The sequence below is a fragment of the Leishmania braziliensis genome (genome assembly GCF_000002845.2).
Source record: "Leishmania braziliensis MHOM/BR/75/M2904 contig, possible fusion of chromosomes 20 and 34".
Lineage (NCBI taxonomy): Eukaryota > Euglenozoa > Kinetoplastea > Trypanosomatida > Trypanosomatidae > Leishmania > Leishmania braziliensis.
Window position 1 is genome coordinate 38,887 of NC_017948.1, and position 27,787 is coordinate 66,673.

Genomic DNA, 27,787 nt, shown 5'->3' on the forward strand with positions numbered 1-27,787 from the left:
TTGTCTTTTCCACAGTGTCCAGCAGCTCTTTGGTGCTTTGCTCTAGATCCTTCCATTGTGTGCGTTCTTCTCAACGTTAAAGCACGTGGCAAAAAGCTCCGTAAATCCGCTGTACAGGTCTCGCACCGTCACCCCGACATCCAACGGCTTCCATCCGCCCATAAAATCTGATGTGTCTGTCTGCTGATTGAGATTGTGAACGACTAGCGTCTGTCCAAGCTGATCCGCTAGGTACTGCACAATAAACGTCTTCCCCACGCCTGTTTCGCCAGTAAGAAGCACATATTCATGTGATTCTACGGCCGCTGCGAGCCTCTCCAAGAGAGACATGGCGTGCGTTGTTGGTGCAAATGCAACGCGGCTTTCACGCGAAAGCCCATATACACTAGAAATGAGCGGAATGCAGACTCTTCCTACTGAGTACAAGTCCACAGTAAGTGACTCCTGTGGTCTGCACTCCAGAACAAGAGGCTCAGCAACATTGATCGGTACACCGCAAGCTTCCGAGATCATCCTCAGCACCCCAGTGCGCTCATTTCCGGGAGGATACTTTGCTACGAGGCAGTCAAACGCCTCTTTCACCATCGTCTCGCGCGTGCGGGATGAAATAAAAGCCGGTGTACTTTTGCTATTACCATTATCAATACAGGGCGTGTTTGACAACCGCTTACTTACTCGTTTACTCCACCGCAACAGATTCTGTAACCCAACGAGACTTGCGCCATATGTTGGAGAGACCAGCGTAGTCAGACTTTGAATGATAGACAAGGGAACGTTGTTGTATGTGTGGTTAACAATTGTGCACATATCTTCCGCTGTCAGGTTTTCCATAATCACAGTGCCCCAAAGCTCAGCATAAGGTACAGAGTTGGACTTGCGTGTGAGAAGGGCTGCACCGGAGGAAAAGAGCTGCTGAGTCGCAATCAACTTAAACCCTCCGTGTGCGCGCAGAAACTTGTTCTTATCGGGAATAAAGAGGGTCGAGCTTTCAAGGAGGGAAAGGAGTACAGCAAAGACATCGAACGAGGCGAGATCGATATCCTCCATGAGAACCCAATACCCCTTCTGCACAGCAACTGTCAGCGGTCCCGGTACCCATTGGAAGGCTCCAGGTGTCTGAGTCGCGCTAAACTTGCCGAGAAGATCCTTGCTGTCAAATGTGTCGTCCACATTCACTTGAATCATCGTCTCCTTAGTCGCATACTTCTCTGCGAGATGCAAAACAGATGCACTCTTTCCACATCCAATCTCGCCTTGGATAAGGACTGCATTGCTGGTCTCCAGTGCCAGCTGAATGCTCTCCAGATTCCGCTCCACCGTCGGCGTAATAATCATCGCTAGAGCAACCGCCCAAATTCGGTGACTACAGCCAAATGAAAAAGGTTGAGAAACGTGATTTGAGAAGTAAAAGCGTCACGAAAAAATGGATTCGTAGAGGGAAAGTGAACCAGTTTAACGACATGTAGAAACGAAGGTCATGAAAGGCAACACCATCTCTAGGCATCGCAACAAAAGGACTCTGTCTTGTTCTTGAACTTTGTAACGACGACCTACTAAGCGCTGAGGAGGCCATAAGCAAGTCCCCGACTGCAGTATGCGGAACTGATTTTGCTAGATAACAGTCATACAGATGATCTAGATCGCTCTAGCGGGGAGTTTGTAATGCGAGGAATAATAGCTATGTATGGTGTTTCATGGACAGCGCATCTGGTGCAATAACAAGTCAATGAGGTATAGGTGACGTAACCCTTCTTGCAATGCCTCCAACACTGACCAGTGCTTCTCAGTATTAGCCCTCTATTGATCCGGAGAAACCGCTTCCTGTAAACTAGAAGGCAGCGCATTTGTGCAGGGGATGTGTTCTGAAAAGAGATTGCAAAGCTCGCTGCAGCGCTTCCGAAAAAAAGGTGGGACGCACGGTTGCGCGCAACCAGTTCTCTGCGGCGCAACGAGAGTGACCATCAACGATGGTGGTGCACGGTGCGAACAAGCATCTGAAGTGCCACAACCGAGTTTTTACCCCAAGGGGGGGGGGGGGGGGGGGGCGGCGATGAGAACAAAAGCGTCTCGAGACAAGGAATCAGGGGTTTGAGAAAGGGACACGACGCGCTTTATCTCCTGGAAATCGGAATGGAGCAAACATGAAGAAAGGGGGACTGAGTAACAGCAAGTCCAACAGAGGTTGTGACCCTCCCATTTCATTTTCACTAATGCCTTGGTATTTACGGGGCTGTTGGTCGCTTGAACTTTGGGGGCGGCCTGTCCGCGCAAACGCCCGAATCCCGTGAGGGGCTTTGAGGCCATCGCTCGCCATGGGAGTCACGCTTTCTCAGGAAAGCTCTGCAGCACTCGGTGTCATGGCATCCCAGAAATTACGAGAAATCGGACTCACAAGGCCCAAATCGCAAGACTTGTCATGTTGTGCCACAGCATCACCTACACATCATATCCGGCTTTGAGGAGAAGTCGCTCTATGTGCTGAAAGCGTTCCTCAGGCAAACCAACGAAACAGTCCTTTTCTGTAACCATCAACACCTTCTTGGTCTTCGTCTCTCCTTTTTGCCTTCTATAGAATCTACTCTTGAAACTGGAAAGAAGCTCACATACAGGATAAAAAAAGATGAACCGGGCATCGAAGATTCTATGGATGGCGACTCTCTCTCGAGCAGCTGCAGAAGATGGTCAAGACTCTATGAGAAAACTTGCTCTTTTGCCGTTGACCTTCTTATCACTCAGTGGAAACACTTCCTATCTGGCCTCTATTTTGGCGTCGGCAGTGGGGTTCTTGGAGGGCTATAGTGTGTCAGATTTGGAGGCAGATATAAATTTTGTCAAAACCCCATCCGGCGACTTTGTTGCACATACACAGCTCAAACTTGTTCCCTACACGCGTTGGAGAGCACCTACGTTAGTATCCTCTACACCAGTAGTTGATACATTACCTTCATCAAGCACGAAGACTCTCGTCGCGTCACATCACCTGTCTATCTCTCATGTCATTGCCGACGAGGTGCCGCATACTTTTTCAGCAGAGGAAGTGTCACAGCTGCAACGTTTCAAAGACAGTTTCAAGAGTAGCGCTTCTGCGGTCGATTACGTGGCGAACGACCTGCTTCGCACAACAGACTCTGTGAAGGTAGCCAAAGCGGTGCTGCGTTTTTCAGCGCAGGTCGGCTTAACGATTCCCCGCTCGACGCTACAAGAGCTTGTACAAAGGTTGAAGCCTGAAGAAGCCTTCTTCGCCAGCCGCATATGCCAGGAGTTCGCATTTGAGGTGAATCTTGAAAGACTCCACCGGAGCAGCCTTATCTGCTCTCAGAGGATACTGCATCTCGTAGATTCGCCACGCAGGAGACGGGAGGAGAGTAAACTAGAGCGGCTCCGGCGCACCACCTCTCCAAGATGATAGCTCCTTGTTTTTCTTTTGGTGTATCTCGTCTTGCACATTTGCTGCCCTGTACCATACATACTTTTCGCGTCCATATTTCATGAAGAAGAAAGTCCCTCTGTTGCGGGTTATGTCTTCCAAACGCTAGGGTAACAGGCACACCGTTACCCGCGTCCGTTACTTCGTTCAAAGTGAGCAAGTATCTGTCAAGATGGCTCTATCTCTAATGTTCTTCCCCTGTATTATCCAGGAAGGATTTCATCATGAATTGAGCCACTTTCTCACTATTTGCTCTCTTCACTTTGAACTACTGCGCTTCTTGATCTCTCTCTGTTTGCGCCTTCTCCTCTGTGGAATTAGCGAAGCTGTTGCAACACTCAAAGGACTAAAATTCAAGATGAGCGGGGAGAGCATTTTTGGTCTTTATGTGAAAAGTGCTGTCGAGCAGAAACAGCTCAGCAAAAACAAGTCGCCATATACTGGCGTGTATGAAAAGCATATGGCTGAGCCCGAAAAGCCGGCGTACTCCACTTTTTTCGAAAAGGGGAAGCATTACGACGGAACGAATGTGCGTTTTTTTAAGCAGCGGGAGGCCATCATCGGCAAGAATGTGGGGGACACAGTTGACCCTCGACAATACCTGAAGAAGGGCAATGGCGTCCGCTACATTGCACCTATAACACATGAAGAAAAGATGTACCGCAAGCCGCCTGTTGACAACAACTCGATACAGCTCAACCAAGGCGGGCAAAGTGGTGATGCAGAGAAAAGTTCGACAAGTATGCAGCACGGTGCCGATAACAACCCAGTTTCTAGCAAAGATGGCCGCTTTGATGCTGGATGCAGTGGGGAGAACGGCAACGGCGCACACGGAAGCGCAAGTGACGGCGCATTGTACAGCTATGGCAGTGGAGACTACGGAGCCGATTACCGAGGTGGCGACGCTTTTTCGCGAGATGCGACAAAGGATTTTGTCGCGTCGAACATTGTGGAGGTTAGCAACATGGTCCCGAAGCGACAAAAAATGCAAGCACCACTTCCCACCAGCCGCAAGAGTTTTGGTGAGGCCCCAGCGTACCTGTCTCGCGTTAAAAGTGAAATCGCTCAGGAAAAGGCTTTTGTGCAGTCACTGGAAGAGGCGAAGGCTCAGCGTAAGCAGCAACTGCATGCCAAGTATATCTATCTTCTTCCGCGGGAAGAGCATGAGAAGCTGGTGCAACAGATGCGAAGGCGGAACGATGAGTGTATCTCTGAACTGCAGAAGATACCGTTCTCAAAGGATACGCCCGGGACGCGAAAGCGCAAGATGGAGCTGGAGAAGACGATTGCAGATATCGAGGCAGCGCTGAAGAAGCTCGATAAGGATGCCCTGTTCATCTACAAAGATGATCCTGTAAACGGACAGTGGTCGAAGGAGATTGCCCTGAAAGAGGCACAAAGGTATGCAGCGCATTCACACTGAAAGGTAGCATGTACATATAGACCATTGCATAGCTTTTTCCCCCTTGTATTCAGCTTCTCGCTTTCATGATGTAGTGAGGCCGTTGCCTTCTGTACAAGCTTTTGACGGAGCGAAAAAAGTGTATCTGACAAGGTGGCAAGACGCGCAGGAGAGGAGCATCGTAGTCACTTCATGAGACGTGAAAGGTGAGCTACAGCGCTGGTCTTCTCTTTTTCCTGTTTGTGTGTAGTGGAACACCTCATTAATCATGCGTACTAAGCTGCGTAGTAGCCTTTTTTCGATAGCGTGCGTGACATCCTAGCGGCTTACCAATGGTGTGTTTGCTACATCTACTCTTCTCTCTTCCGCTCTTGGACTACAACTGAAGGATTCACGCCATAGTGCATATCTATTGTGACCAAAATTTTTTGTATATGTGAATCACGGGGTTGAGGCAAAGAAAGCGTTTTTGGGTGGGGAAGAAAAATGCGACGATTGGTTTCCACCACGAAGTTGCTCGGGTCGACGGCCGGCATCCGCTTGTCATCAACAAAAAACTCGGACAGAGAGCGCTTAGAGCGGCTTGTGGAAGAGGTGAAAGGCATCAAGTCGAAGCTAAAGGTGCTAGAAGAGAGCAAGGCTGCGAACGGGTTGGTTGACCTTTACGCCTCTCGCAAAATGAAGAAGCTGGACATTAAGCGTATCTTGGGTATTTTCAACGATAGAGCGTACCACGCACCTATATTCTGCCACAAAACGCTTCCGATAGTCCTGGCGCAGTTTATCACAGGACTTGACAGGCTTCCCTCTGGCCTCAACGCAATGCCGTCGATTCTGTCCGTTCGCGCAACACTTCTTCGCTCGTTTCAAAAGCTCATTAACTGCAAAATCCCTATCACCGACGGTCAAGTGCAGCACTTTCGTAGAGTGTTAGAGGATATCGATGAGGAGCACGCAGAGCGCGAGCTGCTACAAACCATGGCGTTTGGAATTCTTGAGCTGAAGGAGTACGTCTCATGTCATCGGCGAGCACTGGTGGAGCTAAAGAAGACATCTGAGAGGTGGGCCAGCATCCCCATGAGGGAGGAGGACGTGCTCACCTACGCAGAGATTCAAGACATCCAAGCGCCGTTGGACTCCGTGAATCGTTGCATGATCACATACAACTTTATCTCTCGCATGTTCCTCAACCATGACCCGGAGATGATGATGGGCAGCAATCCCAGCCGCGTTGGGATGGTTGATCTTGAGATGAATCTTGAGCACGTTGTTCGCAATGCTGTTGATGAGGCGAAGCAGATTTGCACGGATTACTATGGCGACTGCCCAGACACCGAGTTTGAGCTCACTTCTGACTCCAAGGCTTTTCGATTTCCCTACATGAGCACTACTATCCGGTACATTATACTGGAGCTAATGAAAAACGCGTTTCGTGCCACAGTGGAGTCACATATGAAGCGCAACGATCTTGGGATCGTTACATGCGCTGATATGCCTCCCGTTCGCGTGCTGATCAACCTGCAAGAAGGGACGGAGCACGCGTGCATCTGCATCTCGGATGAAGGCATGGGTATGACAGACGAGGCACTCGCCATGGCGATGGCGTACTCGTACACCTCAGTCAGCAAACCAGCATTACAGCTGTGTGAGTCGGGTGAGAAGTTTGCATCCACGGCGCCGTCACCACTAGCTGGCTATGGGTACGGGCTTCCGATGTCGCGTGTGTACGCACAGTCGCTTGGCGGCGACCTCTTTTTGCAGACTATGGAGGGTTACGGCACGCGCGCCTACTACTACATCAAGATCGCGGATGCATAACACTTACATGACCGAAAGAGCTAAGCGGTTCCCTGAAAATCTGAGGCGCAACGTAGCTTTTCCAAGCTGGCTCCTGCGCTTGATTTGCTCTCTGCTCCCTTGTTAGGCTGCGCAGCCAACAAAAAAAGCTGTTTCCCACGCAAAGACACACCTAAGCACAGATAACTTGCCTCTGTTCACTCTCTATCGGTAGTGAACTCCTTGTAGATGTGCAACAAAGCGAATGCCTTCCTCTCCCTCTTTCTTCTTGAAGTTGTTCTCCTCGCTTACAGGGGCATCTCAGCTCGTGGTATCAGAGGGTTCAGTACACCCACTTTGTGTATGGAAGCCAGGTAATCCCTATCCTTGCCAATGCTGAGTCACTTCTGGTGATGACAGGGGGGCAAGTGCCTGTGATGAGGAGAGGTCAGGGCGGTGTACCGCTATTAATGTTGGCGGCCAGGTCCTGGATGCTGTAGCGTCAGAGCGACTCGTCGCAGTGAAGACGTCTGTGCCATCCATAGGATAGGCGAAGTGCTCGCGTAACTTGGGATGTGTCTTAGCCAGGCCTGACTGCGTACTGTTGTGGAGAGCCTGAGGCCACCCCGAGGGATGCACCAGGTGGCAACCGAAATGGTGGGAGCAGGTGTGAGACGACATGTGGGGCGGGTAAGTCGGTAGAGTTTGAGGCTGAGGCCGTGCTGAGATGACTGAGTCGGTGCATTGCTATAACGGGTGCGTTTGAGGCTGCTTCGCAGGACACGATGGGCCTGTTGGCAGACCGGGGCTCGAGAGGAATTGAGCCCATACTGTAGAGCAAAGAGGGTGCGCCTTGAAAGAGAAAAGGGGAAAAAATTGAACGTGCGCACACACACACTCTCTCTCTCTATGTACGGACGTAATGCACTTCTGTGTTCTTTTTTTCGTTTGTTTGTGTTTTGGGTACTTCACTACTGCGTTGCTTTTGCTCATTTTTTGGGGGGGAGGGGGCGCCTATGCCTCCCTATGCCCACCTCGATGCCTCTGCTTGTTTTGTTGTTTCCTTTCCTTGTTATGCAGAAATGGCTGTCACATCAGGGTCCGCAAAGCTGAAGGAAATGTAGTCAACGAGTGTTGGGTGTCCACAGGAAAAGGCAAACACACACGCGCACGTCTTACACCTTCAGTGACATGAAGCAGAAATTCGCACCAGCCACGATAGAAAACAAAAAAAATGTCAAAGCGTGCCACACTGTGAGTGCACTTTGACGGTCCGATATCTGCAGCGGTGGAAGAGTCGTCTTTCGCAAGCGATGTCTGCTGTGCCGCGACGGCTGATTTCGAGGGGTAAAGCCAGGTGGAATAAAATCACCACCTCACACGTCAGTGTCACCATGGGGGCGAGTATCTTGACCAGGTTTCATGCATTTGAGGCTGTTTTCCATAAGGTGAATCTCATGCCCGCTTTTCAGACCCCTCTCCACCCACTCTCACACTCCACCCCATTTATTCTCTGCCTCCCATCTCTTTGCGCCGATGGTGGCACACACACACAGACACACACATCCAAGCAAAGAAGAACAGAAGAGTGTGTCGCGAAGGTGGCTCTGCGAATACTTCTCCGACTCACCTAAAGAAGTTGGTCTTGACCACCTTTCGCTCTTACCGTCTCCTTTTGCTCCAGGCTGTTCTTTCCCTTTCTTTGCTTTAGTGTATGTGTGGGTGTATGTGATGTCGGCTTTTATTTATTCCATCTCCCCCTCCGTGCCTCACCCCCTTCACCACCACACGGTCTGCTGCGATGTCGCTTTCGACGGAAGAGTCTCGAGAGGAGAGGGTACTGCCGAATGCGCAGGAATGGGAGGCACTCGCTGAGTACGAGCGGGTAGAGGCCGCGTTCGAGCTGCTTAAGCGCATCTCCGGGACGTGCCTGCGTCACGGCCACCTCCGCGTGATGGAACGAGAGGAGTTCATGTGCTACGGTGCTCATGCAGATTCCGTCAGCAGCACACGTCGACTGCTCCTTTACGGGCGCGTGCGGTATTGTCATAGGGAAGCGCTGTTGGCGCTCGTGCGGCAGGTACGCTTGCACTCGGTGCGTGACCTCGATACTGTCGTCACAGCGGGGTTGCAGGCAGGCGACCTCGTGCCACACCTGTTGCTGGAGCCTCTCACGCCGTCCCTCCACACCAACGCGTACCTACGTTGGTACCGCGTCTATTGTGCCATGCGATGCGGAATCTTCCGCTGCCTGCGCGTGCAGCAACAGAAGATGAGGCATCGTCTGCGCCAACTGATGCACGAGTCAGTGGCTACGCCATTGACCAACAAGACAGGAAAAGACGAAGGGGGGAGTGCTGCGGAGAACCTGGTGGCCACATCGTCGGGGAACTTGAATTCCTCAGGGCACGCAAGCACGCTGCGCTTCTACACGCAGGAGCTCGGTGATCTCTTCGAAAAGGAGGCCGGTGCACTGAACGACTTCATGGCCGCCACGAAGGAGACGCGGGTCTCGCTGGCCTGCATTGCCGCCACTGTCCCTTCCGTCTTCGTCGCGTGGTCATGCCACTACCCCGACTGCATGGACTGGTTACAGAGGCACCTGTTTAGCGACTCTCACCTGCAAGAGACGCTGGCCACAACTGGACTCTCAGGGCGGTACGCAGTCCTTCTGGACAAAGATCCTTGGCTGTCGTTTGCGGCCGAGCACGGCGATGTGCTGCCACGTCCTCCGGAGAAGGAAACCTTTCGCATTGAGCTACTGCAACCGCTTTCGAAACGGGCACAGATTGTCCTACTAAACGTCGACGAGGACGCTGCCGAAGCCCGCACCGCGTTCGAGCACCTGAACAGAGGACTCCGTGGTTGGCAGAGCCCTGAAGTCGACCTGCTGTCGCTGTGGTGTGGCCACCAGGGCCTTCAGTCAGAGGTGGCAACTCTTTTTCACATTGAAACGCTCCCCTTCATTGTTGACGCGCGCCCAGGAGGCCGCAGGGGATTGTCGAAGGTGCCCTCTCGAGTGAGAGTGCACTCGCACAACAGTAGGCGACCGGTGATTGCGCGCTCTTCACGCGATACAACCGAGGTGACGAAGGATATGTACGGCATCGCCGACACACCGAAGATGCGCCGCAGGCGTGGGGAGGCCGGTGCACCGACACTGGCGCTGTCTGAGGACGACAACGTATGGCACAACCTGCCTGCCCTGGAGCGTGCTCGTATTGCTGACCGACTGAGCACGCACATCGCACAACGCCGCCTTCCATTGTGCTTCACTGCTTTTGTTGGGCGGGAGTACGTGATAAGAAACCCCTACACCAATGATCCATGCAAGGCTTTGGAGTGTATCGTCAGCTCGTGCGCGAGGCTCGACGGCGAGTACGTCACTGGACATGACTTGATGCCGGTTGCCACGGAGCTGCGCCGCATGCACCAGCTAGACGGTTTCAAGTTCAACGTCAGTATCGTGGAGCCCTCGACCCCGCTTGTGTCATCGCTAGATTGGGCGACATCGCAGTTTCGACTGCAAGAAAAGACGCACGTGGCGACATGTTCCCACTGTCAGGTGACCATAGATGTTGGTGCAGCTGCACATGTAAGGTGCTTACATTGCCCCTCGAGTGATAGGCGTGGCGTCCTGTGCGAGGTGTGCGCCTTTACAGCTCTGTGCCACCCGCCTCAGCATATTCTTCTGAAAATTCCACCTGGAGTATGGGCCCCGTCGTTACCGTTGCTGTGGGGCCCTTCCAACGTTGCTCCGCTCGCTATGTTTGCGGAACGATCGAAACCGAACCGGTTTAGCTTCCCCCACAGTATCTACTGCAATCGATGCCGCAGCATGATTCGCGGCATCCGATGGAAGTGTGCTCGCTGCTACCAGTACGATCTCTGTGATCCATGCGCCCGGATCTATAGCGAGCGAGCAGTGTCCACGATGTCCAAACCAGATGCCCCTGCCCACGGGGACACATTGCGACCCGCTATGTTTTCCTCGTCCCCATCGCCGTTGCGGTCCACGCCGCACGTGACACCGCACTGCGGCGAGGACGCGACGCACCCAATGCTGTTTATTCCTCACACACAGGGGTCTAACACGAACGGCTTTTTGAAGCCAGCGTGCAGCGAACACCTGGGCGAGTGGTTGCTTACACTCTAATGCAGCAGCTTACAATCACAATGGCAGACGCCACTTCCTTTGATCAACGACATCAGGTCGTCTGCCTCTTTACTGGGGGCAGCACTGTCCTTGTTTCTCTCTCTCCCCCCCCCCTTTGGGGGTTTGCACCCGGCGGCAGCTCATACAGAAAATATGTGCCGTCGCGATGTTCATTATTCTGTCTCTCTCTTGCTCCAACCCAATAACGATCCCCCACGCCTCCCTCTGAGAACATTTCACGCGTATGTGAGACTGCGTATGTGTGTTTCCACCACCTTTTCCCTTTCCCCCGACTTACTCCCGTGGTAGGGCAAACGCGCCATGGTGCGGCCCACTTCTTTGATACCCGGCCATTCTCTATCGAGCTTCCTCACCCCCATTCCTTTCTCTCCCCCACCTCTCCGCTGCCGCATACGCAACTCTGCAGCACCGTTACCCCTCTGAAGATACGGTTCCCGTGCACGTGGCGCATCCTGGACACGCCACTGCTGCTTTTTTTTCCCCCTCTTGCTCGCTGGTTTCCCGTACCCCCCCCCCCCACGCATACCCCACGGCAGAGCGAAATACGGAACTTCCGACAATCGTTGTCTTTTCTTCTTTGACTTCTTTTCAAGTCCAGTAGGGACGCCACTTCTCTCATCCACGCCCCGCCACCACCAAACGCGGGGACAGCGACGCTTTCGATCTTACCTGTGACTCACAGCTTGCCGTCTGCCTTGGCTTCTTTATTGCTTTCACAGATTTGTTTGTCACTGCTGCCAAGCCCTCCTTCCACCGCGTCATCGCCCGGCGTCAAAATGGGGTGTGATGCGAGCTCTTTAAAGCCTAAAAGGAGCAGTGAGAGTGCGAAGATTGGCACCGCTGCGGCGGGCAGCGACAGGCTGGATGGTAGTGGCGCCTCTGCCGCGGAGCCCAAGAGGCCCCACTCGGAAGGGTCGTTAGAAATCCCGGTCCCAGAGGTTGATGAGAACCTACAGCAACGCTACTCCAGGGGTAACACAAGGGGCTCGAAGCCTAAGGTAGAGCGCAGCCCCAGCGCCCCTATTCACGCTACAGAAGAGCTAAATCCAACGTGTCCGGTGGAACTGCGCACAATTATGGATAACATGACGGAGCTCTCCTCTATGAGTACATCTTCGAGTGCCCCGCTGCTTTTTCGTATATCGCCTACAGAGCGTGCTGAAGTGGAGCCGGGGACGTGGGCGTGGTGGCGTCAAGAGCTGCGGCGCGAGCGTGTCACTAAGGATGGCTACCATCGAATGCAGCTGCAAGACATGCATACTCGACTTACCACTCAGCACGAGGACAACCCGAGCACAGTAGAACTAGACCTCAGCAGCTGCTACATGGAGCGTACGGCGCCATACGTGCTAGGTCGGCTGTTCGCTTCTCTGCAGCTCCTTGAGCTGCGGTGGATCACCTCGCTGCGACTGGATGGTAATTATTTCACCGACGACGGCTTTGGCACCATGCTCTCCACGATGTCGGCCGCGAATGAAAAGCAGACAATCTTGCCAGTGCTGCGGCAACTCTATCTCAACAACATGAACCTCGATCGACGCTCCGTGGCTGGGCTTTTTGCGTACCTGTTTCCAGTGGACCTCAAGGCCACACACAGGATCCCGCCCAGTGAGGCGCTTCGCATCGCCGGCAACCGTGTCTCGCGGCCGTCGAAGGCTTACATCGCCGCCGACAAGCGTGGTCCTACAGTGCCGCTGTTCCCCTCCCTAACCGTCCTGAGCCTCAGCGACAACCCGGGGATGGGCACGACGGGACTCATTCAGATTCTCCGCAGCTTTTTGGCCGTTCACTATGAACCGCACGCCCTTTCTGTCATGGATCTCTCCAGGTGCGGCTTGGACAGAGCGGCTTCCAGATACTTGCACGAGTACTTTGAGCAACTCTCGAGGGTAATCGACACCAACTGTTACCCCGTGGTGCCACGGCGATTTGTGCTGATGGGAAACCAGCACGGCATTGCAGACTTGCATGAGATCTACTCGCCAAAAACAACCGGTGTCCAGCTCGTTCTATGAGCAGTAGCGCTGCACTCTCATCGTCCTTGTCGCGACAGTCGCTGCCTCCGTTCTTGTGGTCGACGATAGAGTCGTAACTACCTGGCGCCGGTGTGTTCGACAAGTAGCGACCTTTCGTCCCTTCGGTGCGAGCGTGCGTATCGACGTAGCAGCTGGTTTCAATAGGATGGTCATGTATCATTGGCTGAGAGTTCTCCTTTTTCATTCGTTTTTTTACTCTCTGTATGATGTGATAACGGGCTGTTGCAGAGTGTGTGTAAAGAAGGGGCCGTAGAGGCGCGGTGCGGAGAGCGAGGAAGGGGAGAGAGCGGAGCAACTCCTTGCTTACCCCACTGCTGATAGACGCCTCATTTCGCTCCCCCGTGTGGAGTCGCTTCACGTTCCCGTGCCTTTGCCTCACTAACGTTCTCGCTCCCCCCTCTTCGTCTCTTTCGTTATTTGATCTCTCCTCAGCTCCTCTACCTTTCCTCTTCAAGTAGCGAGCAAAGGTAGGCACTGCACATAGGCATACGCACACACATACGCCTTTGGTTTTCCAGGGGAGGTTGGTGTGTTGGCGAGGGGGGGGGGAGAGGGACGGGGTCTATGTACTCTCGCTATTTCTTGTCGACCTGCGGATTTCGTAGCCCTCCCCTCCCCTCCCCTCCCCCACACTGAGACCCCTCTTTCTTTGTTGTTTTCCCTCGCACACTTCCCACACCCATCACTGTGGTGCACCCCTCCCCCCCCCCCCCCATTCTTTTGTTCCCTCTCCCCCCCCCCTCCTCCTCCTCCTCCTCCTCCCCACTTCTACGCTCGTTTCCGCGCCTGCCCATATCCCCTCTTCACGCAATACGCTCTCTTCTGCGTGTTTTCTTTCTCTCTTTTTTTTTTAGGGGGGGGAGGTGTTCGTGTTTGGTTTTATTGTTGTGCGCACGTCGCTGATGTGCCGGTGTATTCCCATTCGTGCATGTATGGTGTACTCGTGTGTGCTTGTGTGTGTGCAATCGTGGGTGTCCTCTTCTGGTTATCTGCTCTTTCACACCTTCACTCCTTCGGTCTTTCTCTACCCCCCGCATATCCACGCAAGGTGAAGTGGGGAACATATTTTTCGTGGTCAGGTATTGCGTATGTCTGCGTGCTTTTTTTTCCGTGTGGCGTGTACTCATTCTTCCCTTACACCTGTATCTTGTATACATGGATGCGCATTTGATGCATGTCGCTGACGCTGGCGCTCTTGGCGCTCATTTCCTCTGCTAAACCTTGATGTGTCGACGGTGCATCAACAGACGTCTTTGCTTTGTGGCTCTTTCTTTTCCCTTTTTTCTTCTCCGCTTCCTCCTCTTGACGATTGGTACTCTTCTTTCCTGTTTGAGCTGGGGGAGGGGGGGGGGCGGGGCGACACCATAGCGGATCTCCTCTTCGCGCGCCCATATATCTGTGGTGGAGCGCGTCAGACGGTCTGCGCCCCTCTTCTTCCTCTTTCGCAGTTTTGTTTCTGATGCCTCCAGCCGCTTCTGCTCCCCTTCTCTCTGTCACACACACACCCACGGTCTGTCTTGCTTTCTGTGATTCAGTGGTGTGCCCATTGTGTTTGTTCATCCGCTCCGCCCCTCCCCCTTCTCTCCCACGCGAGCAGTAAATCAGCAATTTCTTCCGTCGTATTCGTTCTGCCATAGAAAAGTAGCTCAGCTCCACCCCGCCCGCTCCCCCCACGGCCTGCCAACAGGCCCATCGCGTCCTGTGAGGCAGCGGTCAACGCACGTTACAGAAGTGCCGACTCGGTGGCCTAGGCAAGGCCTCAGCGTCGATCTTTGCCCGCCCTGCCCGTTTTGCAGGTCGCCTCGCAGCCGCTGCCATTATGCTGGCCGCCACCCGGTGCATCCTTCGGGTGACACGCAGGCTTCCCACACCAGTGGGCAGTGAGGGCCAGTTGGGGAACACTCGAATCACGCTGTCACTTTGCCCACCCTATGGATGGCACAAGCGTGTTCATTGTAGCGTGTCACGCCGACGCGACGCCATCCAGGACCTGCCGCCGGCATCAGTAGCGGTACACCGCCCTGACCTCCCCACGTCGTAAGTGCCTGACCCTGGTACCACGCTGAGGTGTCCCCTGCCATCAGGGGTGACTCACGCAGCCAAAAAGTACAAAATAGTAACGCAAAGCTACCTGTACATCCTTCTCTTCTGACAACGATTTTGTTTCCCCATTATGAAGCACCTAGAAATGTTTGTTAACTTTTTCCCCTCACGCGTGTTGTTTTGCTGCTCAGCCTCTTTCGCTCTCTCGCCTTCGCTGTCCTTCATGAAGCCTGTATGCGAGTGTGAGTTGGGCATCGGTACGCGAGTGGGCAAGTATTGTACGGATTCAGCTGTGCAAACCATACCCACACAGCGGGATTGCCTTGGCTTGTCGTCAAAGTTGTACTGCCGGATATGGAGACTTGTGGGCACAGGAGGGCTACGCGATGGAAGGGAAAGAGAGCCGTCTTGCCATGTAGAAGGAGAATATCGAAGAGAACCAAACTACTCAAAAATAGGTGAGTGGAACGCTTTAACGGCATCGCTGCGGATATGTCCCCATCAAGGCTCACCCACCGGTGACGCTGCTGACGTTTCTACGATTGTGTACGGCTAGCGCGCGCTCAAGTATGTCTGAGGCACTCTGTGCGCTCGGCGTTCCTCTCTGTCGAGGAGAACTCGGATGCGAATGAGGGAGGAGGTGTGAGGACTAATGCACTGACGAATTCTCACTGGTGCCGAGAATGAAAGTGCTTGCAAGCTCCATTCTCTCCCCTCCGTGTCTCTTTCTGCGCTCCTTTTTCAGTGCAGAAGTTATACTGTGTCCCCCACTCCCGTACATTTTTCTCCCTATTTTACTATTTCAACGCGCCTTTTCCTCCACCCCATTCCCCCTACCCCGTGTCCCTTCACCTGTGCGCATGTCGATTGTATCTACACGTACCATTGCGTGAAACCACTTCAGCAGTCTTCTCGGTTGCTCACCCACTTTTGCCGCACTCTTCCCCTTCCTCACGCCCTCGCTCAACACCCCAGTGGGCCAAGGCGCTGATACGTACACCTGCAGCAAAAAAAAAAAAAAAAAACAGAAAAGAAGAAGACGAAGGAATATGCTGCGCCGCTCTCTCGTGATGCGTGGCGGCTTTTCGCAGGAGGCCTTTCACCGAATGACCAAGTATATTACCTCTCGCAACCCGAATGAGAAGTACCTGCGCACTGGCCACATTGTTCTCGAGACACTGAAGCGGTACCACGCGTACATCCTGGCGGTTGTTCTCATCAGCACCTTCACCGTATATGACCACCGCCGGCATCCAGAGAAGATGCCAGGTGCCACCCATGATGGTCGCTCCCTGGTGCTGTAGGAGTATGGTTCATGAGGTAGAGCTTTGCCCTCTACCACTCTGCAGTCTCTTGTTGGTATGCAGCAGGAGTCCGTAATGTCGTGAAGCCGTGCACACGTAGTTTGTGTCAGCGCTTGATCTTGCGCATGTACGTTGGCCTGGTTTTGTTTGTGTCCTCTCCCTCTCAACGTGACTGCTAGGCTTGTTGTTGGGATGGCTGTGTGCTTCTCGATGTGTGTGTGTGGGGGTGTGTGTATCTCTCCTGATGGATTTTGCTGTCGCTGCCGTTGCTCTCACTCTCTTGCCGAGTCCCCTCTCCACACGACGTTGGTGAGGGAAGGCGAAAAAAAAATAATAAACAGCGAAGACGAGATTGTGGGCGTCCACTTTGGGCTTCGTTTTCCGGCATTGAGGCGAAGCGGGGAAGCGGAAGTGTGCAGCAGAAGAGGTGGCAGGAAATGCTGTTGTTGCTTGCCTTGCATGCTCCTCTCGCTCTCCACGTCCCTCTCTGTTGTGTATGCACTCAACAGCAACAGGATGCCTGCTGTGTGTGCGTCTGAACCTGTGGGGGTAATTCTTTGCCTGTTCTCCTTAGTCAACTTCCTTCATATCCACCCATTCATCTACATTGCAGTAGAGACGCAGAGGTGCTCTCGTGGCCACTTCAACGCCGCTTTCGTTCAACAAGATTGCTCTGACGTATCATGCAGCGCCATCGCATGTCAGTACCAAGGCCACGTGATGCGCCGTCGCAGAGCCTGCAATGTCCGCCGGTGGCCTCTGCCAAGTCACCTGCAAGACGAGCATCACGCAGCAGCAGTGCCGCAACGACTCCAGCATTCAGTGCGATCGAGCTCACGCGGGCCCAGCAGGTCAAGGCCAAGGCTGCACGCGACGCGGTTGTGGGGGCAATGGCGAAGAGCTCTCCACAAACGGCGAAAAGGTTTGTGGAGTCAATCTCGCTTGATATAGATGTGGAGACAACACGAGAGGTGCGGTTGAGTAAAAAGGGCCTTTTTGCCTTGCCGTCCTCGATTGGAACCCTGTGCCGTCAGCTGCGGAAGCTGGACTTGTCGAGCAATGATCTCACAGACCTGAGTCCCCTGGCCACACTACAGTACCTCTCTAACCTGAACGTCGCACACAACGACCGGCTTGCATCGCTGAAGGGCCTGTCCGGGACGTGTCTCTCCGTGCTGAACATTTCCTTCTGCGCGGTGGAGTCATTGGAGGGACTCGAGCACACCGCGCTCACCTTGCGCACCCTCATTGCCAATGACAACCGCCTGCAGTTACACTCTCCACTACTCGGCGACATCGAGGCGGCGACCGGCGAGGATGCGGTGGAGCTGGCAGCTACGCGTGAGCACCTCCCCGAGTCCTTGCGCAGGAGTAGTAGCAGTAGCAGCGCAACCCTGCACGCGGTGGCGCAGCGAAACTACTCCATTATTTCTACCTTTCAGCAATGTGAGACAGTCGTGCTGTCCCGCAACACTCGCCTCTGTCAGCTCTTTCCAACGTGGGGCGTGGAGGAGGTGGTGGCGGAGTGTTGTGAAGGTCCAAGTCGCGCGAATGCCGCGGCGGATGATGAGGGTAGCGACGAGGTGACCAACGATAACTCCGAAAACTGTGAGAAGCGCCGCACGTCCACGACTCAGAGACACAATCATCGAGGGATGGCTTCATGTTCGACGGATCAGTCGGTCTTCGCCGCAGCCGCTAGCGAGACCTTCAGTGACTCACCCGAAATGGAGGCGTACAATCAGCGGCGGCGAGCGTTGGCCTTGGCTCACCCTCTCTCTGTGTTTGAGAAGTTGTCACGGCTGAAGAAACTGTCGCTGAGCGGCTGTGAGCTGCACTCCCTGCCAGCGCGGTGGTTTCTACCCATGGTTACGGAGCTTCGGCTCGCCCAGAATCACCTCACCTCTCTTCAGCCAGACGGCGTCGTATTGCGCTCTCTGCACATCCTCGACATCAGCAACAACCTCTTCGTATCAGTGGTGTCCCTGCGCCGGTGTCACTATCTTGAGCAGCTGAATGTGCGCGGCAACCCGCTCATCGAAAATGCTGCCGTGCAGGACAAGGCAACCGGACTGACCCCCGCTGAGCCAATCGCTGACGCCGCCGCGACAACTCCTTCCTTAGGCACCAGTGCAGCCCCCATCACGGTGCAGCGGCGCGTCCTTCACTTGTTTCCCAATATGAAGTTGCTGAACGGACAACCAATGATGACAGCGGAGCAGGTGCGCGCCGCGTACAAGCAGAGGAACGCGCGATCGGCAGCGTGGCAACAGGAAAAGTTGACTGAGGAGGGCTGTAATGAAGGTCCGGATGTTGTTACCAGTCTGCATGAGGCATGCGATTGTGTAAGCGATGCACGCACTGCCCCGGGCGATAGCGAGAAAGGTGGTGCTTCCGGCGAAACACCGCAAGTGGCAGCCATGGCGTGCGTCGAAACACGACCCCTCGCCCGCAAAGCACGCCGTGTTGACCCTGCCGTCATCGCAGCTGAGGCGGATGAGAAAGACGTCGTCGTCGAGGCTCCCTCATCGGTGGTCAAGACTGCGCACACAGCAATTGTGCGGCGGGAGCGCATGCTACTGCGTGTTGGCACCACCGCTGCTTCAGGGAGTAGCGCGACCGCAGGGAGGCAAAAGCGAAAGTGTGGCAAGACACCAGCGTCATCCGTTCCTGTTGCTTTCGGGCAGGCGGCCGTCACAAAGCTGCTCGAGCAGAGCCGCAGCAGGAGTACGTGGTAGAGGCGCCTGTGCGCTCCTGTGTGTGTGTGTGTTATTCAGTCCGCTCTTAAGGTGATTCGCCTCGCCTGTGGCCATGCATGGATATACACTCACATACACGCACGAACGCGGTAGTGTTGAGCTGTACGCTACTCACACCCTCTCCCTTTCGTTAACAAGCCATTTGAGCGATTAAACGTCCTGTATAAGCGATAGCAAAGCAAGTGTGTATGCGCCTCTATACTCTGCACTGCGTGTACATCACAGAGAGAGAGAGAGGGAGAGCCCTTTTTCCGTCTTTGTCTACCTGCCGGTGTGCCGTAGCGCGTGATCTGCCCATATGCGCGTGCGTGCGTATGTGGCATTCTCCACATCACGACCTGCCTTCTCCAAACGTCTGCTCTGCGTGCGCTCGCCGGTTGGCGAAGAGTTGATTGCGCTCTGTACATCCCACTCATACTGCTGTTCCCGCCTGTTTCTTTTCGACCGCTATGCTGCATCTATCAGCACGAGACTACCTGCAAACCCGCTTGCTGACGATCAAGGGGAGGGGCGGTGCGTGGGAGGGGGAGACACACAAACACACGTGAACACGCATATGCACAAGAAGAAAGACAGTGACGCTCCAGTCTTTCGGCCACCTGCGTGAAACGAGTCTCCTACTCAGGAGAGTCGTTCTCTCCTTTTCCAGCACACAAGCGGCTAGCAACACACCGCTTCCCATACACGGACGGAGGACTGCTGCTGCTACTGCCACACATTAAAGCGACAGTAAAGGCGCCTACCGCTTTTCTTCCCTCTTCTCCACCGGCGTCTACTCCGGTTCCCGAACTCCCTTTGCTGGTGGACTTTCATGTTTGAAGAGGCGCTTCGGCAAGCGCCGCGGGAGGAGCTCGTGGAGCACATTCAACTCCAGCGCGAGCTGATTCAGCGCCTTCACCGGCGCGTCCTCGAGTTAGAGAGCTCCCTGGAAAGCATGTATACGTGCTCTAGCGCTGATTGTGGTGCCGACAGTGCCGCTGACTGCCGAGCGTCACCGTCTGAACAGCAGCGCTCTGCTCTTTCCACCAACGCTCGCCCTAGTCCTTCGCATCCCGCATACCCACAGTGCGTAGGCGGAGCGTCTGGAGGCGGCACGCCGCAAACGGCGAGAACACACCCCTCGGTGACGCATCGTGAGACGTCGCTGGCCTTCAACAACCTCTGGCGCGCTGATGAGGATGGAGCGGTGACGGCGCCGGAGCCGCGCCGTCAACCCCCGCACCCTCACACAGAGGAGAAGGCGCCAACTACCTTTGCGAGCTTGTCTTTTTCATCGCAACGGCAAGCGAATGCGCATGTAGCACTGGCGACGTCCAACAATGGAACTGGTGCGACTACAGCATCAGCGCCGGCAATGCCGGCGCTGTCTTCTGCTGCTGCTTCCTCTACTGAGTTCACCTCATCATCGGTGGACTACCCCACGTTGTTGGAGGGGATCAAGGAAATCAACTACGTGCTCGCCGCCCACCGAGCCGGCCATCCAGCTCTCCCCCTACCAGTGGTCGAGGAGTTGGAGGATATTCGGACGAGGCTGTTGCAGGGCTTCAAGCAGACCTACGTGATGGGCGACAGAGACGACGGGACAGCCCAGGCGGCGGCGGCGGCGTGTCAGGCCTATTGCGCACTGCCACAAGGCAAGGAAGCGGTGCCTTACGAAGTCCCATTGGATCTCTTGTTCGAGCGCCGCGCGGATGCCTTCAACGACGCGAGTCGCGTGTGCCCACGATGGATCTCGCCAGACTCCTCGCGGGTTGTTTATGGCACCTCACCGCATTGCCACCCGTAGCGCTGCGCGGTGGGAACCGGAATGGGGAGGAGGAGGAGGAGGGCTGACAAGATCGAAGCCTACGCGGTTTGCCCATCATCCTACGTGCGGCTGGTGTCGCTGTTGCCCGTTCCTCCCCCCCCCCCCCCCTGCCCCCTTAGCTTGACACCGCTCCCGAGAGGACAGAGACGCACAGGCACTCGGGTGCGCTATCATCATTAGGCGCTGCCCACTTTTATACATCCCTCTCTCCCTTTAGGAGAGACACGCATGAGAAACGCCGCGAGGAATACGAAATGCAGGACGGCGAAGAGGAGAGAAAAAGAGAGACGCGCCACCGTTGTCTGTTCTTTTTTCCTCTCGCTCTCGATCTCATTCTTGCCAACAGATGCCAGGCTAGAGAAATGCGCCCCATTGGTGCTGGTGGACTCTGCTAGACATACCTCTGGTTGAGACTCCGCTAAGGATATTGCTAACCAGTCATAGTCACAGAAACACACATGCACGTACATGCGGGAGGAGGGTTTCTCCGGGTGCCTCTCTTGCACAATGCTTGAGGATGATGTTGCTCTTTCCCCCCTCCGTTCACCCCCTCCGTATACCTCATACATTCCCCTTTCCATGCCCCCTTAGCTCACGCACACCTACCAGCTCTTCCGGGCACTCCGTGCTAGTTTTTGCTTCCTCCACCGTGCCCGAGAGGGAGCACAGACGTCTTCGCAAAGTCACGTGTGGTGATAGGTAGGCGCACATAGACGCACCCCTCTCCACTTGTGTGCGTGTGTACTACCTTCCCTTTATTGGTTTGAACAACAGCACGCGTCTGTTTTGTGTACTGCGACAGACAAGAGGAGGGGGCAGCGCCACTGATATCTTAGCAGGCCCTCGCCCGCGCCTGTGCCTCTCCTCCTTCCTTTCCTCCCCTACCACCGCCACTCCAATCTCGCTTGTCGGTGTTCTCATAGGAGCGAATGCAGTTTGTGTTTGCCGTCAAGGGCCGTAGCTCGAGGGCGCCGCAGCTGCTGGCCGCCGACCGACTTTTTGTTGTGGCAGCTCGAGAGACAACCCACCGCGCTCGCCATGCGCGGGGTTGGGGGAAGAAGAGGTATAGCGCTGTCGCCCCTGCGCCCGGCGCGCCGCTGCAGATCTCAGGCTCTCGACTGAGGGACCTCTGCTGGGGGGAGTCGCCTCTATCCTCCATACTGTCGCTGGAGAAGGACGATCTCAAGTTTAATTGCGTGATGGTGCAGACGCCGTACGCTGTTCGTGCCGCCAACACGGATGTTGAACCGGTGTCGCTGCGCGTGATCGCCGCGGATGCCCTCGAACACATTTTCTTCAACGTCAACGAGGATCTCTTGCAGGATGGCCGCCTGGTTGTCTTTACGTATGCTGAGAACCTTTTGCACGTTGGCATCGACGCCAATGCTTGGGCAGAGGCCCGAGTGGCGGCGGCCGCCGCAAGCACAGGCGTTGTTGTCGGTGATGGTGACGGTAGCACTGGGCCTTATGGCCATGCAAGCGGTCCTGTAGGTGAGGGTGCCACCAACAAGGACCCCTCTCTCAGCGCTGACAGCGGCACTGATGCAGAGTTAGCCAAGCGGCCGCGCCGGGTCGACGTCGTATGGGGTAAGGAAGAGCCCAGCCGGTCGTCCCGCCGCCTCGACTCACCGCGTTCTGTGCTCAAGAAGGAGCAGGTGCTGGCTGTAGTGCCCTGTACTGTGAACGGCGACGACATCAAAGAGCTGAATGAGCTCATCGACGAAGGCAAACTCGCCAGCTTCGACGTGAGCCTGACTGAGTTCTTCTGTTCTCAGTGCTATCATTTACCGCTGTTAACGCTAACCATGTCGTGCTGTGGGGCAGTGCTGTGTCAGTGCTGCGCACCGACGCCGCCGACGGTGGAGGGAGTGTCGGCGACAGATCGTGCGTGCCCAGTCTGCGGGGAGGAGCCACTCGACCCTCCTCTAAGCCACCCGGAACGCGATGTGAAGGTGGCAAAACTGGTCAAGGAGCTGAAGGTGCTGTACTTTCCTCAGCTCCGCGCACTTCGTGAGTCAAGGCGAGTCTCTGCGGAACCGCCAAAGCCTTCAATGCCGCCTTTTCTGCTGCTCAATACACCGGTGCTTGAGCCGCCGCGATGATCGCGAAGTTGGTCTCACTTCTTTCAGGAAGGAAAGCATGCTGATAAGACTCTGCATACGCAGAGGTACCATCGCTCCAGGTGGACACATACACACAGAGCTGAGCCCCTTTGCTGTGCGTGCGTCATGTCCGGCAAAGCCCACTCCACAGCGACGCCTCTGCTGCCTTCCTCACACCCACCCCCTCTCCCTATGAGGGTTGTCGACGGTGCATTGTGCAGCGGGATCGGGCGGTGGTTGATCATGCGCTTCAACTAAAACGCCTACAGCGCACAGATATCCCCCACGCACGTCGCCGCCTACTCACATGGCCGGTTACCTAGTTTCCTACTTCTGTTCACATGACGCCTAAAGCCCCTCTTTGTTACCCCCCTCTTCCCCCTCCTGATGGCAGGGGACACCTCAGCGTGGTACCAGGGTCAGGCACTTACGACGTGGGGAGGTCAGGGCGGTGTACCGCTACTGATGCCGGCGGCAGGTCCTGGATGGCGTCGCGTCGGCGTGACACGCTACAATGAACACGCTTGTGCCATCCATAGGGTGGGCAAAGTGACAGCGTGATTCGAGTGTTCCCCAACTGGCCCTCACTGCCCACTGGTGTGGGAAGCCTGCGTGTCACCCGAAGGATGCACCGGGTGGCGGCCAGCATAATGGCAGCGGCTGCGAGGCGACCTGCAAAACGGGCAGGGCGGGCAAAGATCGACGCTGAGGCCTTGCCTAGGCCACCGAGTCGGCACTTCTGTAACGTGCGTTGACCGCTGCCTCACAGGACGCGATGGGCCTGTTGGCAGGCCGTGGGGGGAGCGGGCGGGGTGGAGCTGAGCTACTTTTCTATGGCAGAATGAATACGACGGAAGAAATTGCGCCTTCTCTCTCTTTTCCTGCTACACGCGCGCGCACACGCATGCCGTCACTTCCCTCGCCACTTTCTTTCTCTGTGTTCCTCTTCTCCCCTAGTTTTTACTGCTGAAGCGACACACAAATGGTTCCTACCTACCCCGCTGCTGCTGTATGAGCGTATCTGAATGTTGCTGTAGAGGCAATACTTACCTCAACACATGTAGTCACGCCCTTCATCTGCGGTAGTTCACAGAGCAACATACACGCACCTCCAGGACTCTCAATGCCGGCACGGGGGCAGTTCACAGACCTGAACGCAGACGCGCGAGCGCTACCCTTGAGCTGGAGAAGTCTCGCAGATATCAAGAAACACGTGTTTACTCCGGGGTACGTTGTGGAGGATAATACTGGCCTCTTCGTCGGTGTGGCTGAGCCTGCAGGACGACCTGTCACTGCAGCCACCGTTGTGCTATGCGACTTTTTCTCCGAACGCGTTCGTCGAAAGCGTAATCGAGGAATAGAAGCCCCTGTGCAATGCGCGAGCCACAATGAGAGCGCTGGCGGCACTCCAGGCAAGCCCCAAAGCAACAGCACAGTGCGGCCCAGCTGCTGTAGTAAGACCTTGCGTAGTGCGGTCTTGGCGGTGCTGCGCGCCGCTCATGAATCTATCGGGAGCGCCGAGGCTGCCGGTCATGGTGGTTGTATTGTGTTGGTGCATGTAACAGTAATAAGAGAGGATGTGAGCTGTTCACCATCATTCAAGACAGCTGGCCGCGCGCCTGTGTGCTATGTGGACGGAGTGTGCGTTGCAGAAGACATTTCCCGAGCGTATCGAGCCGTGTGGACGAGCCCATGCATTTCATCAGAGCTACCGACGCGCTCGACAACGGATGACACCACCACCGCTGTTGCTGTCGCATCGAATACTTCTGGCTCTTCGCTTCGCCCAATACCGGTGGAAAGGCAGCTGCAGGCGCAGCCGACTCACGTGGGCGACAGTTGCTGCACTGGCACTCTCTTTTGTGGGGTGCGGCTGATGTGGGTATCACCGTCGTCACGTGGACGTGGGATAGCCTTTTCGATGATTGAACGGGCCCGGCATGCCGTATGCTACGGCTTTGTGGTGCCGGCAGAGCACGTCGCCTTTAGCGAGCCCACCGCGATGGGCAGCGCCTTTGCTCGCCGGTACCAAGCTCGAGACGACTTCCTTGTGTATTACTACTGAGTGTCCTCCGCTCTTCGTGTCGTCGTGCCTCTTTATAGGAGGGCACGTGCCCACTTACGTGACGTACGTAGGACTGAAATGACCAAAGAAGACAGGCGAACATACGCCCACCTAGATTTATAAGGGCACAGGTGGGAGCAGTACTCTCACCCACGCCACCGCACTGCCTCCACACGCTACACATGGTGCAATGCAGTTGGGCAACGCAACAGAACACATAACGTGTTTCACCTATAGGGAGGTGGAGGGGTGAAGGGAGTCGTGTGTTTTGATTCTCTAGAACACCTCGTATGTTCCATTCGTGCCACTTCTCTGTTGCCACCCGGTTTGTCGGTACGCGGAAACCTTCCGCGGTTCTCTCCTCTGCGTCCCCTAGTGAAGGTCCTCCTCGCCTTCTCTCTTCCTCTATCACCCTCTCGTTCCCTCACTCATTCCTGCAGAAGCGTTGGCGCTCTCTTTTACGTGTGTCGGTTTCGCCCCTACGCAACCTACCACAGTCCGCTCCTCTACTGCTGATCGAGATCACCACTAATGCGCTTGGATGAATTAAGCAGCAAGGTATTCAAAGAAAAACCCTACGCGTCACTGTACGTTACCCCTACGCCCTGCGAGAAGAACCACAACGATGGCTGTGCTATGGCACAGCCACCCACCCACCCCCCGCCAATAATAACAAATAAACTTCTCCTATGAGGTGCCGTCAACCACTGCTACGTGTCTGTGAAAAACATAAAAAGTATAGAAACCTACCACATAAACACCTACGTAGGCGCACCTCCGCGCATGTGCGTGGGTGATGCTACACCAAAGCAGGGAATCTCTTGTCGAGCGCCGGCGCGCGTCGCTGGCGCGGTGACATGACACACTTTGAGTAACTGCATCCATTCATTGAATCGGCTGACCCGCACGTGCGCATATGTGTGTGTGCGTGTGTGTGGAGCGTGCGTGCTCCTCCTCCCTCCTCCCAAATGACGAACGTGGCATCTCTCCACGAACACCGCATTCGCACTGCGGCGCGTGACATCACTGTTGCCTTCGAACCTAATACCAGGGCCGATGGGTGTGTGTGGAGCCGAAGAGCGACCTGCCGTGCGTGGTGCCTGGCGCCCCGTACTCTCTGTGCGTACGTCTGTACGCGTGACGCGACTGCGTGATGAACTAGGTCTACGACGAACAACTCGTCTGATCACCTCTGTTGATGACCCCACATACCTTTTGCTTCCTCACTGACTGGCAGTCGCTGCTGCGGCGTGTTTGCGCGCGTGGGTGGAGGAGGGCGTTGCAAACATGTGGAGTGCGTGCGCGCATGGAGCTACTGTGTGTGCTGCCACCTTCCCACTACACCAGCACCCCCTTCTCTCGCTCCCCTGCTGCTGCGCCGCCCTCGTTCGCTCTCTATCGGCGGCACATGATTCAGCACTTGGATGAGCTTGTCCTCCGCAGAGTGTCACTGCCGCTCTCTGAAGAGGCGTGGTGTGCACGAGGCTGTATAGAAACATCCTGATGATCGTGTCGGCGTGTGCGCGCCTATGCCTTCCTGAGCGAACGCACAGCGGCGCTGCCCCAGCCCTCCCCCCTCCCCGCTAGCGTTGTGCCGCTGTTGCTCTGTGCGTGTCTGCGTTGGTGCCCCGGTCCCTCCGTCTTCGCGTGTCGCTGCAGGATTACTACACAAACGAGTTTCTGATGTAATGAGTCCGAGCCCTTCCGTGGCGACGAGTCGATAACACTGTCTACTATGCAATGAGGCGCTGCGTGGTGGGTGCTGTGGGTGTGTACGTCTCTGCTGTGCGGACCGAGGTGGTGTGCGCGTAGGCGCACCTCCGCGCATGTGCGTGGGTGATGCTACACCAAAGCAGGGAATCTCTTGTCGAGCGCCGGCGCGCGTCGCTGGCGCGGTGACATGACACACTTTGAGTAACTGCATCCATTCATTGAATCGGCTGACCCGCACGTGCGCATATGTGTGTGTGCGTGTGTGTGGAGCGTGCGTGCTCCTCCTCCCTCCTCCCAAATGACGAACGTGGCATCTCTCCACGGACACCGCATTCGCACTGCGGCGCGTGACATCACTGTTGCCTTCGAACCTAATACCAGGGCCGATGGGTGTGTGTGGAGCCGAAGAGCGACCTGCCGTGCGTGGTGCCTGGCGCCCCGTACTCTCTGTGCGTACGTCTGTACGCGTGACGCGACTGCGTGATGAACTAGGTCTACGACGAACAACTCGTCTGATCACCTCTGTTGATGACCCCACATACCTTTTGCTTCCTCACTGACTGGCAGTCGCTGCTGCGGCGTGTTTGCGCGCGTGGGTGGAGGAGGGCGTTGCAAACATGTGGAGTGCGTGCGCGCATGGAGCTACTGTGTGTGCTGCCACCTTCCCACTACACCAGCACCCCCTTCTCTCGCTCCCCTGCTGCTGCGCCGCCCTCGTTCGCTCTCTATCGGCGGCACATGATTCAGCACTTGGATGAGCTTGTCCTCCGCAGAGTGTCACTGCCGCTCTCTGAAGAGGCGTGGTGTGCACGAGGCTGTATAGAAACATCCTGATGATCGTGTCGGCGTGTGCGCGCCTATGCCTTCCTGAGCGAACGCACAGCGGCGCTGCCCCAGCCCTCCCCCCTCCCCGCTAGCGTTGTGCCGCTGTTGCTCTGTGCGTGTCTGCGTTGGTGCCCCGGTCCCTCCGTCTTCGCGTGTCGCTGCAGGATTACTACACAAACGAGTTTCTGATGTAATGAGTCCGAGCCCTTCCGTGGCGACGAGTCGATAACACTGTCTACTATGCAATGAGGCGCTGCGTGGTGGGTGCTGTGGGTGTGTACGTCTCTGCTGTGCGGACCGAGGTGGTGTGCGCGTAGGCGCACCTCCGCGCATGTGCGTGGGTGATGCTAC

At 55.5% G+C, this 27,787-nt stretch overlaps 11 protein-coding genes across 11 annotated transcripts; 10 read left to right on the forward strand and 1 right to left on the reverse strand.

Annotated features, from left to right (window-relative positions):
• Positions 1-42: 42 nt before the first annotated feature.
• On the reverse strand, positions 43-1,335 carry LBRM_20_4470 (conserved hypothetical protein; the record flags this gene model as incomplete). The annotated part of the gene is made up of 1 exon (XM_003722951.1): positions 43-1,335. One exon carries the CDS (start codon positions 1,333-1,335, stop codon positions 43-45), a length of 1,293 nt encoding a protein of 430 aa, XP_003722999.1.
• Positions 1,336-2,620: 1,285 nt separating this feature from the next.
• On the forward strand, positions 2,621-3,406 carry LBRM_20_4480 (conserved hypothetical protein; the record flags this gene model as incomplete). The annotated part of the gene is made up of 1 exon (XM_003722952.1): positions 2,621-3,406. The coding sequence occupies one exon, from the start codon at positions 2,621-2,623 to the stop codon at positions 3,404-3,406; it is 786 nt and encodes a 261-aa protein (XP_003723000.1).
• A 379-nt stretch (positions 3,407-3,785) lies between these two features.
• On the forward strand, positions 3,786-4,850 carry LBRM_20_4490 (conserved hypothetical protein; the record flags this gene model as incomplete). Its single annotated transcript, XM_003722953.1, has 1 exon — positions 3,786-4,850. The coding sequence occupies one exon, from the start codon at positions 3,786-3,788 to the stop codon at positions 4,848-4,850; it is 1,065 nt and encodes a 354-aa protein (XP_003723001.1).
• A 465-nt stretch (positions 4,851-5,315) lies between these two features.
• Positions 5,316-6,647, forward strand: LBRM_20_4500 (developmentally regulated phosphoprotein-like protein; the record flags this gene model as incomplete). The annotated part of the gene is made up of 1 exon (XM_003722954.1): positions 5,316-6,647. One exon carries the CDS (start codon positions 5,316-5,318, stop codon positions 6,645-6,647), a length of 1,332 nt encoding a protein of 443 aa, XP_003723002.1.
• Positions 6,648-8,406: 1,759 nt separating this feature from the next.
• LBRM_20_4510 (conserved hypothetical protein) lies at positions 8,407-10,761 on the forward strand (the record flags this gene model as incomplete). The annotated part of the gene is made up of 1 exon (XM_003722955.1): positions 8,407-10,761. The coding sequence occupies one exon, from the start codon at positions 8,407-8,409 to the stop codon at positions 10,759-10,761; it is 2,355 nt and encodes a 784-aa protein (XP_003723003.1).
• Positions 10,762-12,020: 1,259 nt separating this feature from the next.
• LBRM_20_4520 (conserved hypothetical protein) lies at positions 12,021-12,797 on the forward strand (the record flags this gene model as incomplete). Its single annotated transcript, XM_003722956.1, has 1 exon — positions 12,021-12,797. One exon carries the CDS (start codon positions 12,021-12,023, stop codon positions 12,795-12,797), a length of 777 nt encoding a protein of 258 aa, XP_003723004.1.
• A 3,113-nt stretch (positions 12,798-15,910) lies between these two features.
• LBRM_20_4530 (conserved hypothetical protein) lies at positions 15,911-16,165 on the forward strand (the record flags this gene model as incomplete). The annotated part of the gene is made up of 1 exon (XM_003722957.1): positions 15,911-16,165. One exon carries the CDS (start codon positions 15,911-15,913, stop codon positions 16,163-16,165), a length of 255 nt encoding a protein of 84 aa, XP_003723005.1.
• Positions 16,166-17,055: 890 nt separating this feature from the next.
• On the forward strand, positions 17,056-18,903 carry LBRM_20_4540 (conserved hypothetical protein; the record flags this gene model as incomplete). The annotated part of the gene is made up of 1 exon (XM_003722958.1): positions 17,056-18,903. One exon carries the CDS (start codon positions 17,056-17,058, stop codon positions 18,901-18,903), a length of 1,848 nt encoding a protein of 615 aa, XP_003723006.1.
• An 832-nt stretch (positions 18,904-19,735) lies between these two features.
• On the forward strand, positions 19,736-20,710 carry LBRM_20_4550 (conserved hypothetical protein; the record flags this gene model as incomplete). Its single annotated transcript, XM_003722959.1, has 1 exon — positions 19,736-20,710. The coding sequence occupies one exon, from the start codon at positions 19,736-19,738 to the stop codon at positions 20,708-20,710; it is 975 nt and encodes a 324-aa protein (XP_003723007.1).
• A 950-nt stretch (positions 20,711-21,660) lies between these two features.
• On the forward strand, positions 21,661-22,833 carry LBRM_20_4560 (conserved hypothetical protein; the record flags this gene model as incomplete). Its single annotated transcript, XM_003722960.1, has 1 exon — positions 21,661-22,833. The coding sequence occupies one exon, from the start codon at positions 21,661-21,663 to the stop codon at positions 22,831-22,833; it is 1,173 nt and encodes a 390-aa protein (XP_003723008.1).
• Positions 22,834-23,956: 1,123 nt separating this feature from the next.
• LBRM_20_4570 (conserved hypothetical protein) lies at positions 23,957-24,898 on the forward strand (the record flags this gene model as incomplete). The annotated part of the gene is made up of 1 exon (XM_003722961.1): positions 23,957-24,898. The coding sequence occupies one exon, from the start codon at positions 23,957-23,959 to the stop codon at positions 24,896-24,898; it is 942 nt and encodes a 313-aa protein (XP_003723009.1).
• Between the last annotated feature and the right edge of the window lie 2,889 nt (positions 24,899-27,787).